General features: G+C 43.4%; 1 protein-coding gene across 6 annotated transcripts in view; it reads left to right on the top strand.

Annotated features, from left to right (window-relative positions):
* cadpsa (Ca2+-dependent activator protein for secretion a) overlaps positions 1-16,681 on the top strand; it is a 150,755-nt gene that overhangs the window by 109,183 nt on the left and 24,891 nt on the right. For 4 of the 6 annotated variants that reach the window (XM_046311414.1, XM_046311413.1, XM_046311410.1 and 1 more), the window contains 6 exons: positions 1,476-1,582; positions 2,564-2,572; positions 4,381-4,537; positions 8,475-8,616; positions 16,232-16,387; positions 16,496-16,643. In XM_046311414.1, coding sequence (XP_046167370.1) covers positions 1,476-1,582; positions 2,564-2,572; positions 4,381-4,537; positions 8,475-8,616; positions 16,232-16,387; positions 16,496-16,643 — 719 coding nt within the window. The remainder of the gene's footprint in view (positions 1-1,475; positions 1,583-2,563; positions 2,573-4,380; positions 4,538-8,474; positions 8,617-16,231; positions 16,388-16,495; positions 16,644-16,681) is intronic. The other 2 variants (XM_046311415.1, XM_046311412.1) reach the window with 1 other exon arrangement.

Here is a 16,681-nt window from a genome sequence, read left to right as displayed (position 1 = left end):
CATGATTGCTGTAGACTGAATTAGTTTCCATTGAGTAAAGTATGTGAACTAGAGGTCTTCACGGGTCCAAAGATGGATCTGGGGGCTTTCCCACCCGGGCGTGATATACATAAATACATTTTTTTTTAAAGGAGAGACCCGTTCCGAATCGAGCCGAAGACAACGAGATCTGTTTCGTATAGACCTGGTCGGATCCAGAGGCAGTCGGATCAGAGTGAGGGAAGCAGCAGAAAATTGATTTTTTAAAGCTACTTTATTAGCCAGAGCTGATAAAACGTGAGAGGAGGGAGAGAGGCGTGTTGCTCTAGCAGGCGGGGGAGGGGCCATACTGTGAGCGAGTGACACAGGGATGAGGGCAGAAGAGACGAGACCGCAACCAACCAAGTCGATAGTGGACTAATAACTGCAATAGCTAGGTTATTTATCATCAAATATGATGACATAGTACCTGTCTTGACTGCATCAAACTGGGAGAAGCTAGTTAAGCTAGCTAACATTAGCTAAGTAGGTTAATTAATGCTTCAGTGCATGTGCCTTCTCATCCTACACGAATAATAACTCCATTCAGAATATTAAGTAGCAGCCTACCTGTTGGCTCTTGGTCGTTGTAGCCTATCCTTGTCCTTTAACTTTTAATTGAGTCATTTTAATTCCAGCTTCCATTGATTAGATACAGTATCTCCTAACTTTTGCCCCACAAGGAGGCTCTATGACTGTAGCCTATTGCCGCTTTGATGACTTATGATTGGCCAACAACAAGCTCATCGATACACTCTCGTGAAAAGTAAGAGCAGCAGCATACATGATGAAATGTCTCTCTCTCTCTTTCTCTCACTATAGCAGCAGTCGCGTTCGGATCTGTACAGGCCCTTCCAGACAAATCAGTCAAGATTACACACACCTGAGACCCGTGACACTCAGACCCATGACATTATTTAAATTCTGGAACAGGACCCACTCGGGTCTCTGGTATCCGGGTACAGGTGGATCTGTGAAGACCTCTAATGTGAACAGCAGACTGTCATATTGTGTATTTTGTTCTTCAAGATGGATTTGATGTAAAAACCTGCCAATACTTGCACTCTACACTTTCTTAGTGGTTATATTTATCCTGGTTGTCACAGCTATCCTACTTAGCAGGGACAATTACCAGACTTTAGGGAGTGTCGTTTTGCACATCACATGTTAAACTTGAGCGTCTCACATAAGAAACATTCAAAGTGTGGCTGTCAGCACATACCGAACATGAGCGATGCACAATGTTCTGCACATTTTGCATGATAACTGTGGAACTTGTCTGTTGTTTTCCCTGTTTTCATTTGTCTCATTATACCTGCAGTGTTCTAGCGATGGTTGTATTACAGTGTTGCCCTAGGAGACTTGCACAACATTAGCATAAGGTTGATCAGACGTTGAGGGGACGTTTTACAGCCATGTATCTCCCTCCATATTGACCTGTGACCTTTGTGCTTCAGAGAATGTAGGGCGCTTAGTCACCCCTGCCAAAAAGCTGGAGGACACCATACGTCTGGCCGAGCTGGTCATCGAGGTCCTCCAACAGAACGAGGAGCATCACGCAGAGGTGAGTACAGCCCACATACATAATTCCAAGGTCAGTTATTATCAGAGCAGAGTGTTAAGAACTACAAGGACCATGGGGCATTTATTCTCTCTGACTCTGTTTAACAGGCTACAGTCACAGTCGGTACAGTATTTACATCAGTTCTTTTTATCTCCATATCTCACTAGTGCATGCTAGCCAGACCGCATTGGCCTGCACGGTAAGGGGTCAAGGTGTGGGTTTAAAGGTCAAAAAGGTTGCATCACTTCTCACTCCTCCATTTCATGTGCACCAGGCATCGTTTGGGATGACAACGGTGAGCAATGCACAATTTGACGGGGGGACTTCTGATTTGGTCACTCTGTTTCCTAAACAAGCCTCCTAGAAGGGAATACCCAACAGGGCTTTAATTAAGCCAATTGAATCATATCCTAGCTTAGACGCTATAAGGGTTTTTGTGGTGATGTCACAAGTTGCTCTTCCTGTAATTGAGGGTGTCCCCAACAGAAGTTGCATGGTGCTGGTAGAGCAGTGTAGTGTAGTGTAGTGTAGTATAGAACAGTGTAGTGTAGTGTAGTGTAGTGTAGTGTAGTGTAGTGTAGTGTAGTGTAGTGTAGTGTAGTGTAGTGTGGGTGTGATGATGATTCAGACTACCTTCCTGTTGTTCACACTGCATTTGTACTCTTTCTGGAAACATGAAGAGAATTTACAGACCTCAGTGACCCATTTTTAAACACCAAATGTGTCTATTGATTATGTGAAGGCTAGGCCAAGTGCATGGTTTTCCTCATGCATATTATGTTTACTCACAAAAGAGAATGTTGACATATTTCTTAATAGGTTTGGATCATGTCTTTATTTCACTGTCATCATCACATATTTCCTGCCAACTAACCATTATTTGGAAAAAAGTAAACACGGGGATGTGGACAGAAGTATACCTGACTTAATCCCTTCCTGTTCTCTTATTGTTTGTTTTGTTTGCGGGGAATGTTCGGACAGGGCAAAGAGGTATGTGATGGATCCTGATAACATCCTGATAACATGACCCCCAACCCCTGCCCCCCCCCCCCCCACCTGCCATGACCCCTAACCGCAGTCACCCCCCACTTGCCATGACCCCTAAACCCTGCCACCCTCTACCTCCCATATTATGTGATGTACTGAAGATGCCAAATGCCCAGGGATGATCTTAACTGTTCCCATCTCTCTTCCTAGTAATAGCCTTCCCTTATACTTGTTTTCAGCCCATCCTGGAGAGTTGTGCTTGTGCAGCCCAAAGGGTTGCATTTGGTGATAAAGCAAACCTCAACAAGCACTGTGGCAGTGTCCCTGTCTATCATATTCAGATCCCTCCCACTGAAATCCCCCCCGACCACATCACATCGCCCCCACCCCTCCCGTCTGGTGCAGTTTTATCTGTCCACCCCAACTGCCACAGCCAACTCTGGTCCCATCCTGTCAGTGAAAGGCCTGCTCTGTGGTGCTGTGTGTTTGGGGAAAGCTGTGTGACAGGTAAGAGAGGTGATCCAGTCACCTCCACCCAACAAGCTGATCCTCCTCCATTGTAGACCTGATTACTCTCAATGGAAAAAGCATGTCATTTGTCTGAGGTAACGTGACCCGTATGTCCCCTCTTGCATTTCTCAAAATGCTTTGTTGTGTGAATTTTCCCATCGGAAATTAACACCAACAACATCAGTAGACCAGCATAACCAGAAATAGACACATCTTCCACTCCTTCTCAACCCAGTACCCTCAGTCACCTCATCCATGTACCAGTCAATTTGAGTCAATTACATTATTATTCAAGTAATTTGGCAAATCTAGTAATGTTTCTGTGAATAGTGTATGCCATGGCGAATACAGTTCAGGAATTGACGAATGGAAATTAAACCAACCCTAACTATTACCCAATTTAGCAGCCAATGTGAAGAATCAGTAGATGAATCCTCCCACTGCTTGAGGCCTGTAATGACAGTTTTATTTATTGTTATGAGCCTCTCCATTTTGACCCTGAGTCTGTTGCTGGTTGCTGCTGGCGCTGTCATGGCAACCGTCCCATGCCAGAGTGCATGACGCCCATGGGAACATTCACATCACAGAGGTGTGACGATGTGAATGGCTGATGGCCAAGTCCTCTACTGGCCCAGAGGACCACGGGCAGGGAGAGGGGGAGCATGGGAGGATGAGTGTTAACCTGCATGAGACCAGCCTGTTCCAAACTCTGTCACTCCACTGATTCTGTCTATCCTATGGGGAGGCTCTGAGCAGCTCTGTATGAATGACTTAGTCAAGGAGCCGTATCTTTGCAGTTCTCTGTGTTTCGCTCTGTGGGCCAACAGAACAGCGCACGCTTAGCCGTGCTCGAGTGCAGAACTTAAACACTGTGCTCAAAGCTGTAAAGTGTCCCCCAGAGATCTCGGTGTGATGCCTCAGAGGTGACAACTTGACTCTTATTGTGAAGAAAAGAGCCCTTATATAGATCGGTGGAGTAACATTATCTTCCTTTCCTCTCTAGAGAATGACACTTTGAGGCTTGTATTATAGTTGCATACTCTTATCCTCAATTTGTTTGTCTCTCTATCTTTGTCTATTTCTCCACCTGCCTCCCTTTTCCCCTCTTTCACCCTCTATTTGTTTTTCATCAAACTTTATCTGCACATTCCTGTCTCTTCCGTGTATCTCTTTCTTTCATACCCCCTTCTCTCCTTTCTCTTTTTCTATGTATTCCTCTCTTCTCTTTCATTCTACACTCTCTCTCTCCCCATCTCTCTGTTTTCTCTCCCTCGCTCTCTCCTTCACTCCTCTCTCTCTAGGCATTTGCGTGGTGGTCAGACCTGATGGTGGAGCATGCAGAGACCTTCTTGTCTCTGTATGCAGTGGACATGGATGCTGCACTGGAGGTTCAGCCCCCTGACAGCTGGGACAGCTTCCCTCTCTTCCAGTTGCTCAATGACTTTCTGAGGACCGACTGTGAGTGACTCCAACCCCGGCCCAGGCCCTGAACCAGGGCTACATTATGAACAAACACACACAGCGTTTAGCACTCCCGAACCATACAGCACATACAGCACACAGTCTGGAGCATTCATGACACATAGGACTGGGTTTTTATTGAATGTTCATTGTGGTGATCTTGGCGAACTGGAGAAACTAAAACCTAGTGTTGAGATCCAAATTGAGGAGAATATGTTCCGATCTAATATTACTTTCACACTGCATGATCCTTTCTGCATTTGTCTCCAGTGTAATGAAACGGATGAAGGTAATTGAGAGGACAATGCAGCACTGTGGGAGCTTCTTATTAAGAGCTGAAACTAAAATTGAAATGGTTGCTGTGGGCCCTGTAATTATTCGGTGCATGTGACAAATACAATGAATGAACTGTAGTTGCCGTAGGAGCGCTGTCCAGGGTTCTGGAAGCATGCGTCAGCAGAGAAACACTTTGTGAAGTGAACCTGCACTGGGCTAATTGTCCCAGGGGAATGTCTCATTCTAGTTTGTCAGCCAGGAGTCTGGAAGAATGTAATGTCGTCTGTTGTTCACCTGCAGTGGCTTAATGGACTTGGACTGGAACAGCTTGTTATGCTCACTTGTTACTGCTGCACAATTGGCCACATTCATAGTTGGATTTTTTTAAACAGCTGATTGGTTATTCACATTGCAATGATCATAGAAACAAGAAAATCTGGAGACAAGCCAAAAAGAAGAATGAAATTAATGGTATTTTGATAAATGATAAATTGACATTTATCCTCTACGGCAGGGGTGTCAAAGTCAAATGGACGGAGGGCCAAATAAAAAAATTTAGCTACAAGCCGAGGGCCGGACTGTTCAAATGTTCATTGAAAAATTTTTAAATGACGCATATAGTCTAGTGAACCTAATTGAACCTACTGAAAACCTAACAAATATATTCCAATATGATCAGATAAATAAAGCAATATTTTCTTATGGCTCTGTCAGTAATCTTTAATTTTCAACAGACACAAAAGACAAATTTCCTTTATATAAAAATCCCCATAACATGAACATTAAATGAAAGAAACCGGTATTCAAGGCACCATCAGTAGCCTATATTTTCTATTTTAGCAAAAGTGGGCTAAATTTACTTCAAAGAAAAAAACAATAATAGCAATTTTCTATCATCCACTCAACTTGGTTTTAAATGCCTTCACTGTACTGTACATATCAGAGATGACACGATCCCGACCCTGCAGCTGCAAGTTCATTGCATTCAGATGACTCGTAATGTTTGAAACATTTCGTCTCGGAGTTGTGTTGTGTCTTTCCCTTTGCTGTCCAAGAACAGACAAATCTCCTCACGAAGCTGATCTTTGAAGCACCTTTCCCTGGCTTAGCCATCGCACCTCTGTGTGATTCACCATGCTCCGTTTCTAACTCCGTCAGAAATGCCTTGAACTGGCGGTGATTCAAACCTTTGGCTCTGATAAAGTTAACTGTGCGCGTGATGATGCTCATTACATGCTCCATTTTCAAGGCTTTACCGCACAACGCTTCCTGGTGTATGATACAATGATAAGCTGTCAGCTCACCTGTCGCGTTTTCCTCTTGCATCTTTTCCCGTATCTTCCCCACCAGTCCGCTCCTGTGTCCACACATCGCAATCCGTCGGTTGTCAAACCCACAAGTTTTTCCCAAGGCAGCTCCATCTCATTTACACATCTTGACACCTCTTCATACAAATCATGCCCCGTAGTTGTGCCATGCATAGGACGTAAAGCCAAAAACTCCTCTGTCACGCTTAGGCTGGAGTCCACTCCGCTGGATGAAAATTGACAACTGGGCAATGTCAGAAATGTCAGTGCTCTCATCCACAGCCAAGGAATATGCAATGAAATCTTTTCCCTTTTTCACAAGCTGCTCTTTTAGATTGATGGACAACTGGTCTTAATGGTGTTTCTGCTCAGACTCACATTTAAAAAGAGTTGCCTTTTTTCTGGGCAAACTTCTTCACAAACTTTAATCATGCAGTTTTTGATGAAATCCCCCTCCGTAAATGGCCGGGCTGATTTAGCGATCTCTTCTGCCAAAATAAAACTGGCCTTGACAGCAGCCTGGCCTTGTGATTTGGCTTTTTTGAACAGAGCCTGTCGAGATTTGAGGCCTCGTTTTAATTCCTCTGCCTTTTGTAGCCTTTGTTCCATGTCCATATTCTTGTTTTTGTCCGCGTGTTTCGTTTCATAATGTCGTCTCAGATTATACTCTTTCAGTACCGCCACACTTTCTCCACACAGAAGACACACAGGTTTTCCAGCTACCTCCGTGAACAAATACTCCGACTCCCACCTTGTTTGAAACCCCGGTTCTCAGTGTCCACCTTCCGTTTTGCCATTTTTGATGGGTATCTGAAAGTTAATTTTACTGTGATGCTGACAACTGCTGTGCCAATAAATATTGAAATGAAGCAGCCTACTGCTCGGTAAATTGCCGGCTTGCTGCGGTCTGCTAACGGATCGGTGTCCCCCAGCGGGACGGTTGAGCTAACGTGTGATTAGCATGAGGTTGTAAGTAACAAAATAAAATCCTAGGACATAGACATATCTGATATGGGCAAAAAGCTTAAATTATTGTTAATCTAACTGCACTGTCCAATTTAAAGTAGCTATTACAGTGAAAGTGTACCATGCTATTGTTTGAGGACAGTGCACAATTCTGAACTTGAAAATGTATTAATAAACCAATTAGGCACATTTGGGCAGTCTTGATACAACATGTTGAACAGATATGCAGTGGTTCATTGGATCAGTCTAAAACTGTCCACACTGCTTCCATCTAGTGGCTAAAATCTAAATTGCACCTGGGCTGGAATAATACATTATGGCCTTTCTCTTCCATTTTAAATATGGTACAAAAAAATGCATGTTTTTCTTTGTATTATCTTTTACCAGATCTAATGTGCTATGTTCTCCTGCATGAATTTCCACAAATTTCATGATATATTAGATTTCATAGTGTACACTTTGCATACAGTATGTTTGATGGACTGTAGCATACACAGATGGACTAATCCCATGTAATACTAGTAATTCTGATTTCCATGACTTTGACAGTATAGTTGGAAATGTAAACCTGCCACCGTGATATCAACCATCCATCTCCCTCAGGCTTCTCCAGTGGTTTACAGGAGCACAATAACACAGTACACACACAGAGCAGCATCCCAATACTACCAAACCATACCACAGGGGAATTTTACATGGAAGGTCATTTGTTTTGTCTCCCTGAAGCAGCTAGCTTATGTGTCATGAAATAGCCTTAGCACCAGATAGGCGCCAAAGTCGGACACCATTCAAGCAGTTAATGAGGTCTAAAACAGTGGTGGCTGGGAGTAGGGCGAGCCCTGCATCCTCACTCCTGGACAAATACATCGAAGTGTACAGCAGCCACTCAAGTGGCTAATTGGAGAGCGACAATCAGGGAACAAAATAAACATTGCACCTACTGTGTATCATCGACCTTGACTTCTATACACGAGCACACACACACACACACACACACACACAGCGCCAAAGGGATAAAGAGGAAAACAGACCCACTGTTTGGAGCCATGAGCCATCGCATTAACACACACTGGCCTCCATTTTATCTCCCTTGGTCTGTGTTAGCGTTGCCTTTTTACCAGTTGAATCTAGAGGAAACTTGCCTGGTCTAAAATATAAATATGTATATATATATATATATATATATAGCCATCAGATATACAAAAGAGAGAAAATCTGGTATGGTAGCTTATAGCGAGCTAGACTAATATTAATATTATTTATTTTAGACAAGTTTTTCTGCTCATTATTATCAAGGGTGCCTATCATTTTGGAGGTGACTGTTCCGATGGTGTTACATTTGAATGAATGACTTCATCTGACCTATATGCTCTGTCCTGTCTCAGATAACCTGTGCAATGGACAGTTCCACAAACACCTGCAGGACCTGTATGCCCCACTGGTGGTGCGATATGTGGACCTCATGGAGTCATCCATCGCCCAGTCCATCCACAGGGGCTTCGAGAGAGAGTCCTGGGAGCCTGTCAAGTAAGGACACCCCTAATATCAACACCCCATTGAAATGGTTACATAGCCCGGATGCTACTGTTTCTGCATTCAAGTTGGCTATAGTAGAAATCGACTGATACCCAGGCTAGTCATAATGCAGTATAGACATACTGTATAGGTAGATGCTAATATCTTCAGTTTTCAAACTTGAATTACTGTCAATGTTTTCAGGCTTTCCTGTTCATGTTAACAGAAATATTCTGATAATGTTTTGGTAATCATGTGTATCATATATTTGTACATGAAATATGTTGATATCCACACATGAAGTATGTCTACTTGTGGGCAATTGTGTAAAAAATAAAAACGTTATTTTTATTTAACCTTTATTTAACCAGGTAGGCTAGTTGAGAACAAGTTCTCATTTGCAACTGCGACCGGGCCAAGACAAAGCGCAGCAATTCGACACATACAACAACACAGAGTTACACATGGAATAAAAAAACATACAGTCAATAATACAGTTAAACAAAAGAAAACAAAAAGTCTATATACAGTGAGTGCAAATGAGGTAAGTTAAGGAAATAAATAATAAGTAATTACAATATAGCAATTAAACACTGGAATGGTAGATCGGCAGAAGATGAATGTGCAGGTAGAGATACTGGGGTGCAAAGGAGCAAAATAAATAAATACCAGTATGGGGATGAGGTAGGTGCAGTGATCTGTAAGCTGCTCTGACAGCTGGTGCTTAAAGCTAGTGAGGGAGATGTGAGGCTCCAGCTTCAGAGATTTTTGCAATTCGTTTCAGTCCTGGGCAGCAGAGAACTGGAAGGAAAGACGACCAAAGGAGGAATTGGCTTTGGGGTGACCAGTGAGACATACAGTGCCTTGCGAAAGTATTCGGCCCCCTTGAACTTTGCGACCTTTTGCCACATTTCAGGCTTCAAACATAAAGATATAAAACTGTCTTTTTTTGTGAAGAATCAACAACAAGTGGGACACAATCATGAAGTGGAACGACATTTATTGGATATTTCAAACTTTTTTAACAAATCAAAAACTGAAAAATTGGGCGTGCAAAATTATTCAGCCCCTTTACTTTCAGTGCAGCAAACTCTCTCCAGAAGTTCAGTGAGGATCTCTGAATGATCCAATGTTGACCTAAATTACTAATGATGATAAATACAATCCACCTGTGTTTAATCAAGTCTCTGTATAAATGCACCTGCACTGTGATAGTCTCAGAGGTCCGTTAACAGCGCAGAGAGCATCATGAAGAACAAGGAACACACCAGGCAGGTCCGAGATACTGTTGTGAAGAAGTTTAAAGCTGGATTTGGATACAAAAAGATTTCCCAAGCTTTAAACATCCCAAGGAGCACTGTGCAAGCGATAATATTGAAATGGAAGGAGTATCAGACCACTGCAAATCTACCAAGACCTGGCCGTCCCTCTAAACTTTCAGCTCATACAAGGAGAAGACTGATCAGAGATGCAGCCAAGAGGCCCATGATCACTCTGGATGAACTGCAGAGATCTACAGCTGAGGTGGGAGACTCTGTCCATAGGACAACAATCAGTCGTATATTGCACAAATCTGGCCTTTATGGAAGAGTGGCAAGAAGAAAGCCATTTCTTAAAGATATCCATAAAAAGTGTCATTTAAAGTTTGCCACAAGCCACCTGGGAGACACACCAAACATGTGGAAGAAGGTGCTCTGGTCAAATGAAACCAAAATTGAACTTTTTGGCAACAATGCAAAACGTTATGTTTGGCATAAAAGCAACACAGCTCATCACCCTGAACACACCATCCCCACTGTCAAACATGGTGGTGGCAGCATCATGGTTTGGGCCTGCTTTTCTTCAGCAGGGACATGGAAGATGGTTATAATTGATGGGAAGATGGATGGAGCCAAATACAGGACCATTCTGGAAGAAAACCTGATGGAGTCTGCAAAAGACCTGAGACTGGGCCGGAGATTTGTCTTCCAACAAGACAATGATCCAAAACATAAAGCAAAATCTACAATGGAATGGTTCAAAAATAAACATATCCAGGTGTTAAATGGCCAAGTCAAAGTCCAGACCTGAATCCAATCGAGAATCTGTGGAAAGAACTGAAAACTGCTGTTCACAAATACTCTCCATCCAACCTCACTGAGCTCGAGCTGTTTTGCAAGGAGGAATGGGAAAAAATTTCAGTCTCTCGATGTGCAGAACTGATATAGACATACCCCAAGCGACTTGCTGGAGCGCGTGCTACTAGTGGGTGCTGCAATGGTGACCAGTGAGCTGAGATAAGGTGGGGCTTTACCTAGCAGAGATTTGTAGATAACCTGTAGCCAGTAGGTTTGGCGACGAGTATGAAGCGAGGGCCAACAAACGAGAGTGTACAGGTCGCAATGGTGGGTAGTGTATGGGGCTTTGGTGACAAAACGGATGGCACTGTGATAGACTGCATCCAGTTTGTTGAGTAGAGTGTAGGAGGCTATTTTATAGATGACATCACCGAAGTCGAGGATCGGTAGGATGGTCAGTTTTACGAGGGTATGTTTGGCAGCATGAGTGAAGGATGCTTTGTTGTGATATAGGAAGCCGATTCTAGATTTAATTTTGGATTGGAGATGCGTAATGTGAGTCTGGAAGGATAGTTTACAGTCTAAGCAGACACCCATGTATTTGTAGTCGTCCACGTATTCTAAGTCAGAGCCGTCCAGAGTAGTGATGCTGGATGGGCGGGCAGGTGCGGGCAGTGATCGATTGAATAGCATGCATTTAGTTTTATTTGCGTTTAAGAGCAGTTGGAGGCCACGGAAGGAGAGTTGTATGGCATTGAAGCTTGTCTGGAGGTTAGTTAACACAGTGTCCAAGGAGGGGCCAGAAGTATACAGAATGGTGTCGTCTGCGTAGAGGTGGATCAGAGACTCACCAGCAGCAAGAGCAACATCATTGATGTATACAGAAAAGAGAGTCGGCCCGAGAATTGAACCCAGTGGCACACCCATAGAGACTGTCAGAGGTCCGGACAACAGGCCCTCCGATTTGACACACTGAACTCTATCAGAGAAGTAGTTGGTAAACCAGGCGAGGCAATCATTTGAGAAACCAAGCCTGTCGAGTCTGCCAATAAGAATGTTGTGATTGACAGAGTCGAAAGCCTTGGCCAGGTCGATGAATACGGCTGCACAGTAATGTCTCTTATTGATGGCGGTTATGATGTCGTTTAGAAATTTGAGCGTGGCTGAGGTGCACCCATGACCAGATCTGAAACTAGATTGCATAGCGGAGATGGTATGGTGGGATTCGAAATGGTCAGTAATCTGTTTGTTAACTTGGCTTTCGAAGACCTTAGAAAGACAGGGTAGGATAGATATAGGTCTGTAGCAGTTTGGGTCTAGAGTGTCACCCCCTTTGAAGAGGGGGATGACCGTGGCAGCTTTCCAGTCTTTGGGAATCTCAGACGATTCGAAAGAGAGGTTGAACAGGCTAGTAATAGGGGTTGCAACAATTTTGGCAGATAATTTCAGAAAGAGAGGGTCCAGATTGTCTAGCCCGGCTGATTTGTAGGGGTCCAGATTTTGCAGCTCTTTCAGAACATCAGCTATCTGGATTTGGGTAAAGGAGAAATGGTGAGGGCTTTGGCGGGGTGCTGTGGGGGGGTGCAGGGCAGTTGCCCGGTGTAGGGGTAGCCATGTGGAAAGCATGGCCAGCCGTACAGAAATGCTTATTGAAATTCTCAATTATAGTGGATTTATTGGTGGTAACAGTGTTTCCTGGCCTCAGAGCAGTGGGCAGCTGGGAGGAGGTTGTGTTACTTATTAATAAGTATTAACCCAATTATTTACTATATATTTATTTATATTTGTCCATATTGCAAGTAAGATCATCTGAAAATATTGTCGCAAACATTCTTGAGTGTTTCCCTAGAGCACGTGTCAAACTCATTCCATGAAGGACCGACCGTCTGCGTGTTTTCACTCCTCCCTTGTACTTGATTGATGAATTAAGGTCACTAATTAGTAAAGAACTTCCCTCACCTGGTTGTCTAGGTCTTAATTGAAAGTGAAAAACCCTGCCCTGGAGTGTTCATATGGTACCCCTTGTATGAATGACATTGCAGTTTGTTGTCACCACATGTTGAGTTGTCATAAGTCAACTATCTTTTGTCATTAGTCCCTTCAATGCTGATAGGATACACTTTACACATTATTTGTCACCATTAGATTTGCCTCTTCAATTCCATGCAAAGATACCCTTACTTGTTTAATTTCAATAACAGATTTTTTAGTGCTAATATACTAATTTGTTTTGCTAATGTCCTCACCAATTATATTTGTTTTCCTTGGCATTGCTTTTATCTAGTTTGTTTCACTTTCCCTTTTAAAACACATCCACGTTACCAGTTACGGGACATTCTTTTCTGTTCTGTTTGTTTCTACACAAGAGCCTAAGAAGTAATCTGCCTGATTTGAATCTACCAAATGTCAACATCCAAATGCCCAAAGTAACAAATCTACCGCCAGTTAGCTTCCCAACAATGCCTAGCTTTTCTACACCCAACTGGATTGCAACTACATGTGACTCAGTGTGTATTGAGTCTCTGTTGGAGCCTGAAACATGAAACATGCACATGATATGTTCTTGGCATGAACATATCACATGTCCTCTGGGACGCTGGCTGTCTGGCTTAACTTCTGAAGATGGACAGAAAGATGCAACAGTCTTCATTTCGATGGGGTCAGCTCTGGCCTAAGGGATTTTGCAACAATTTCATTGATTTTAGCATGTTACAGTTCATATGAGAAAATCAGTCAATTGAATATATTCATTAGGCTGCCCTAATCTATGGAATTCACATGACTGGGAATACAGATATGCATTTTTTGATCACAGATACCTTTAAAAAAAATGGGTCTCACAATGGGCCTCAGGTTCTCGTCATGGTATTTTTGTGCATTCAAATTGCCATCTATAAAATGCAATTGTGTTCGTTATCCTTAGCTTATGACTACCCATACCATGACCCGACCACCACCATGGGGCACTCTGTTCACAACGTTGACATCAGCTAGGAACTATCCCACACAACTCCTTACATGTGGTTTGGGGTTATGAGTTCGTTTGGACGTACTGCCAAATTCCCTAAAACGGCGTTGGAGGCGGCTTATGGTAGAGAAATTAACATTAAATTCTCTGGAAACAGCTCTGGTGGACATTCCTGCTGCCAACATGCCAGTTGCACGCTCCCACAAAACGTAACATCTGTGGCATTGAGTTGTGTGACAGAACTGCACATTTTAGAATGGACTTTTATTGTCCCCAGCACAAGGTGCACCTGTGTAATGATCATGCTGTTTAATCATTTTATTGATATGCCACACCGGTCAGTTGGATGGATTATCTTGGCAAAGTTGAAATGCTCACTAACAGGGATGCAAACAAATTTGAGTACAACATTTGAGACAAATGACCTTTTTGTGCGTACGGAAAATTTCTGCAATATTTTATTTCAGCTCATATGGGACCAACACTTTACATGTTGCGTTTGTTTTTTTTTTTGGTATAGTTAGCTCATGGCAGCTACTCCACTATAGGTTACAATAAAACTTTGGCTGTGGTAAACATTGTAGTCAATTAATCAAATTTAATATATCGCATTTTATTCATACAATAGTTTATAAAACCAAACATGCCTAACTTGCAGAAGTTGGAGAGCTTTGATCAGCCCTTGGTCTCCTGGGGTGTGTCTTTACTGAGGCATGAGCCTCTCAGATACACTCCTACTCTAATGCAGAGCATGTTAACTCATTCACCACATGATAATGATCCCCCTTTGTTATCGACGGAATATGACATTTCCCATTTCATTAGTGAGTCTGTCAGTTGTAAAACTCCATGTCTACCTGTTAGCTCTGAGCGCTCCTCGAGGGGGACCAGGAGGGAGAAAGCGTAAAGATAATTGCAAATCTACAGTATGTTTAGATATGGTGATTAAAAGCACTTTTCCTGCACCTTGAGCTACACCTGCTACATTATCTATCCCACTTCCCAAACCTGAGTGAAACATCTTCAGCACCTACTACTAAAAGTCTGTGTCTGTGTGTGCGTGTATGTGAGAACAGACTGAGACCCTGGCTGTCGCCAAGTTTTGGATTCCAAGTCCCCGGTTTGATACCTTGTAAATGAGCACTCAACAGCCAATGAGATGTAGCGGAAGTCTCTTCCCAAAGTTGCCTCTGAAGTCAAACTAATCGCAACCACCTTTCACCTCCATCGTTATTAAAGGAATACATTTTCTGTCAAAGATAGTCATAATCTAGACGCAGGTTTACTATCCTGTAAATAAGCCAGAAAGATAAAACTCACCTCAAAGGAAAACTCTCAAATACCTCATTTACACAAGCACATGGTTGATAATTAGGAAAAAAACAGGCTTAGCCAATTCTAAAATATGTAGTTAAACACTGCCAGTGATCTGATGTTCTGTTGCCAGGGCCCCAGTTGTTCCAGTGATTTGATGTTCTGTTGCCAGGGCCCCAGTTGTCCCAGTGATCTGATGTTCTGTTGCCAGGGCCCCAGTTGCCCCAGTGATCTGATGTTCTGTTGCCAGGGCCCCAGTTGTCCCAGTGATCTGATGTTCTGTTGCCAGGGCCCCAGTTGTCCCAGTGATCTGATGTTCTGTTGCCAGGGCCCCAGTTGTCCCAGTGATCTGATGTTCTGTTGCCAGGGCCCCAGTTGTCCCAGTGATATGATGTTCTGTTGCCTGGACCCCAGTTGCCCCAGTGTTGTTGTTCTATCGGCAGCCATGTTCATGCCAAGGCCCTAGCATGGGGAGTGTGGTTTAAAGTAGGCAGTGTTTCGAAAGGGAGAGCTTTTCATTTTTTCCTACAGCATGTTTTTGAACCGAATGGTGGAAAGACACAAATATATTTTTAAGCTGATTAAAAAACAACAGAATGGAATCATGCAAAATGATACACCATTATTAAACGAGGCCAAACCAAAGCCAGAGTTTAAAAGTGTTGTTTGTTTCTTTCCATCATATCCCTCTGACCTCCAGTCTGTGGAAGGGAGGTCAAATCCCTGTTTACCCTGTGTTGGAGCTCTTACCTATGGGTACAAGCTGTCAGGAGGCCCCTGTGTGGCTGGAGAGAGCTGCTCTCTCTATTTAAATGGTTTAGTGGAAGGGGACAGGGAGTGGGACAGTCTCCTCCACAGCATCGGAAAGCAACCCCACCCTTCATAGTGTTTTTCCAGAGTTTACTCACTAACTGACCTATAGTGTGCATGGACCCCTACTCTTTCCCTTGTTCTAATAACCACTCAATAACCTTGTTCTAATAACCACTCAACTCACTGTGATTATTGATTGGTCAAATACATATTCATGTCTGTCAATTTTTTTTTTACCATACACTGATTGGTACCTTGGAGAACACAATTCATAGAACCACATTGGCCAGTAACAGGTCGACGATAGTGTTTTTCATTCAAAATATTTTAACCCATCAGTAAATGTTAAAAATAACCGAAATAAATGGAATTCTGAGACCTGGATTTGCCCCATCCTCTTTGACCCTTGATGTAGTCTTTTACCCCCCATGTTAGGTACCAGTGCTATAACCTTTGCCCTGTGATTCCTGTCCAGTAACGGCTCGGGGACGTCAGAGGACCTGTTCTGGAAGCTGGACGCTCTACAGACCTTCATCAGAGACCTGCACTGGCCTGAGGAGGAGTTTGGCAAACACCTGGAGAGTAGGCTGAAACTCATGTCCAGCGACATGATTGAGTCCTGCATCAAACGGTGAGAGGACGGGCCTGAATGAGACACTTGCTTACACACAATTACACACACACATTGTGGGTATGTGTATAGTTTTGCAACCTCTCTCCTTAATCTCCTTGTCTCCAGGACGCGGGTGGCCTTTGAAGCCAAGCTCCAGAAGAGCAGTCGGACCACAGACTTCCGGGTGCCTCAGTCCATCTGCACCATGTTCAACGTGATGGTGGATGCAAAGTCCCAGTCAGCCAAGCTGTGTGCCATGGAGCTGGGACAGGAGGTACAGTAGGCCTTCTATCAGACATACAATACCATCTT

This window comes from Oncorhynchus gorbuscha, linkage group LG18 (assembly GCF_021184085.1).
Source record: "Oncorhynchus gorbuscha isolate QuinsamMale2020 ecotype Even-year linkage group LG18, OgorEven_v1.0, whole genome shotgun sequence".
Taxonomy (NCBI): domain Eukaryota; kingdom Metazoa; phylum Chordata; class Actinopteri; order Salmoniformes; family Salmonidae; genus Oncorhynchus; species Oncorhynchus gorbuscha.
This window is presented reverse-complemented; position numbering and strand designations above follow the sequence as displayed.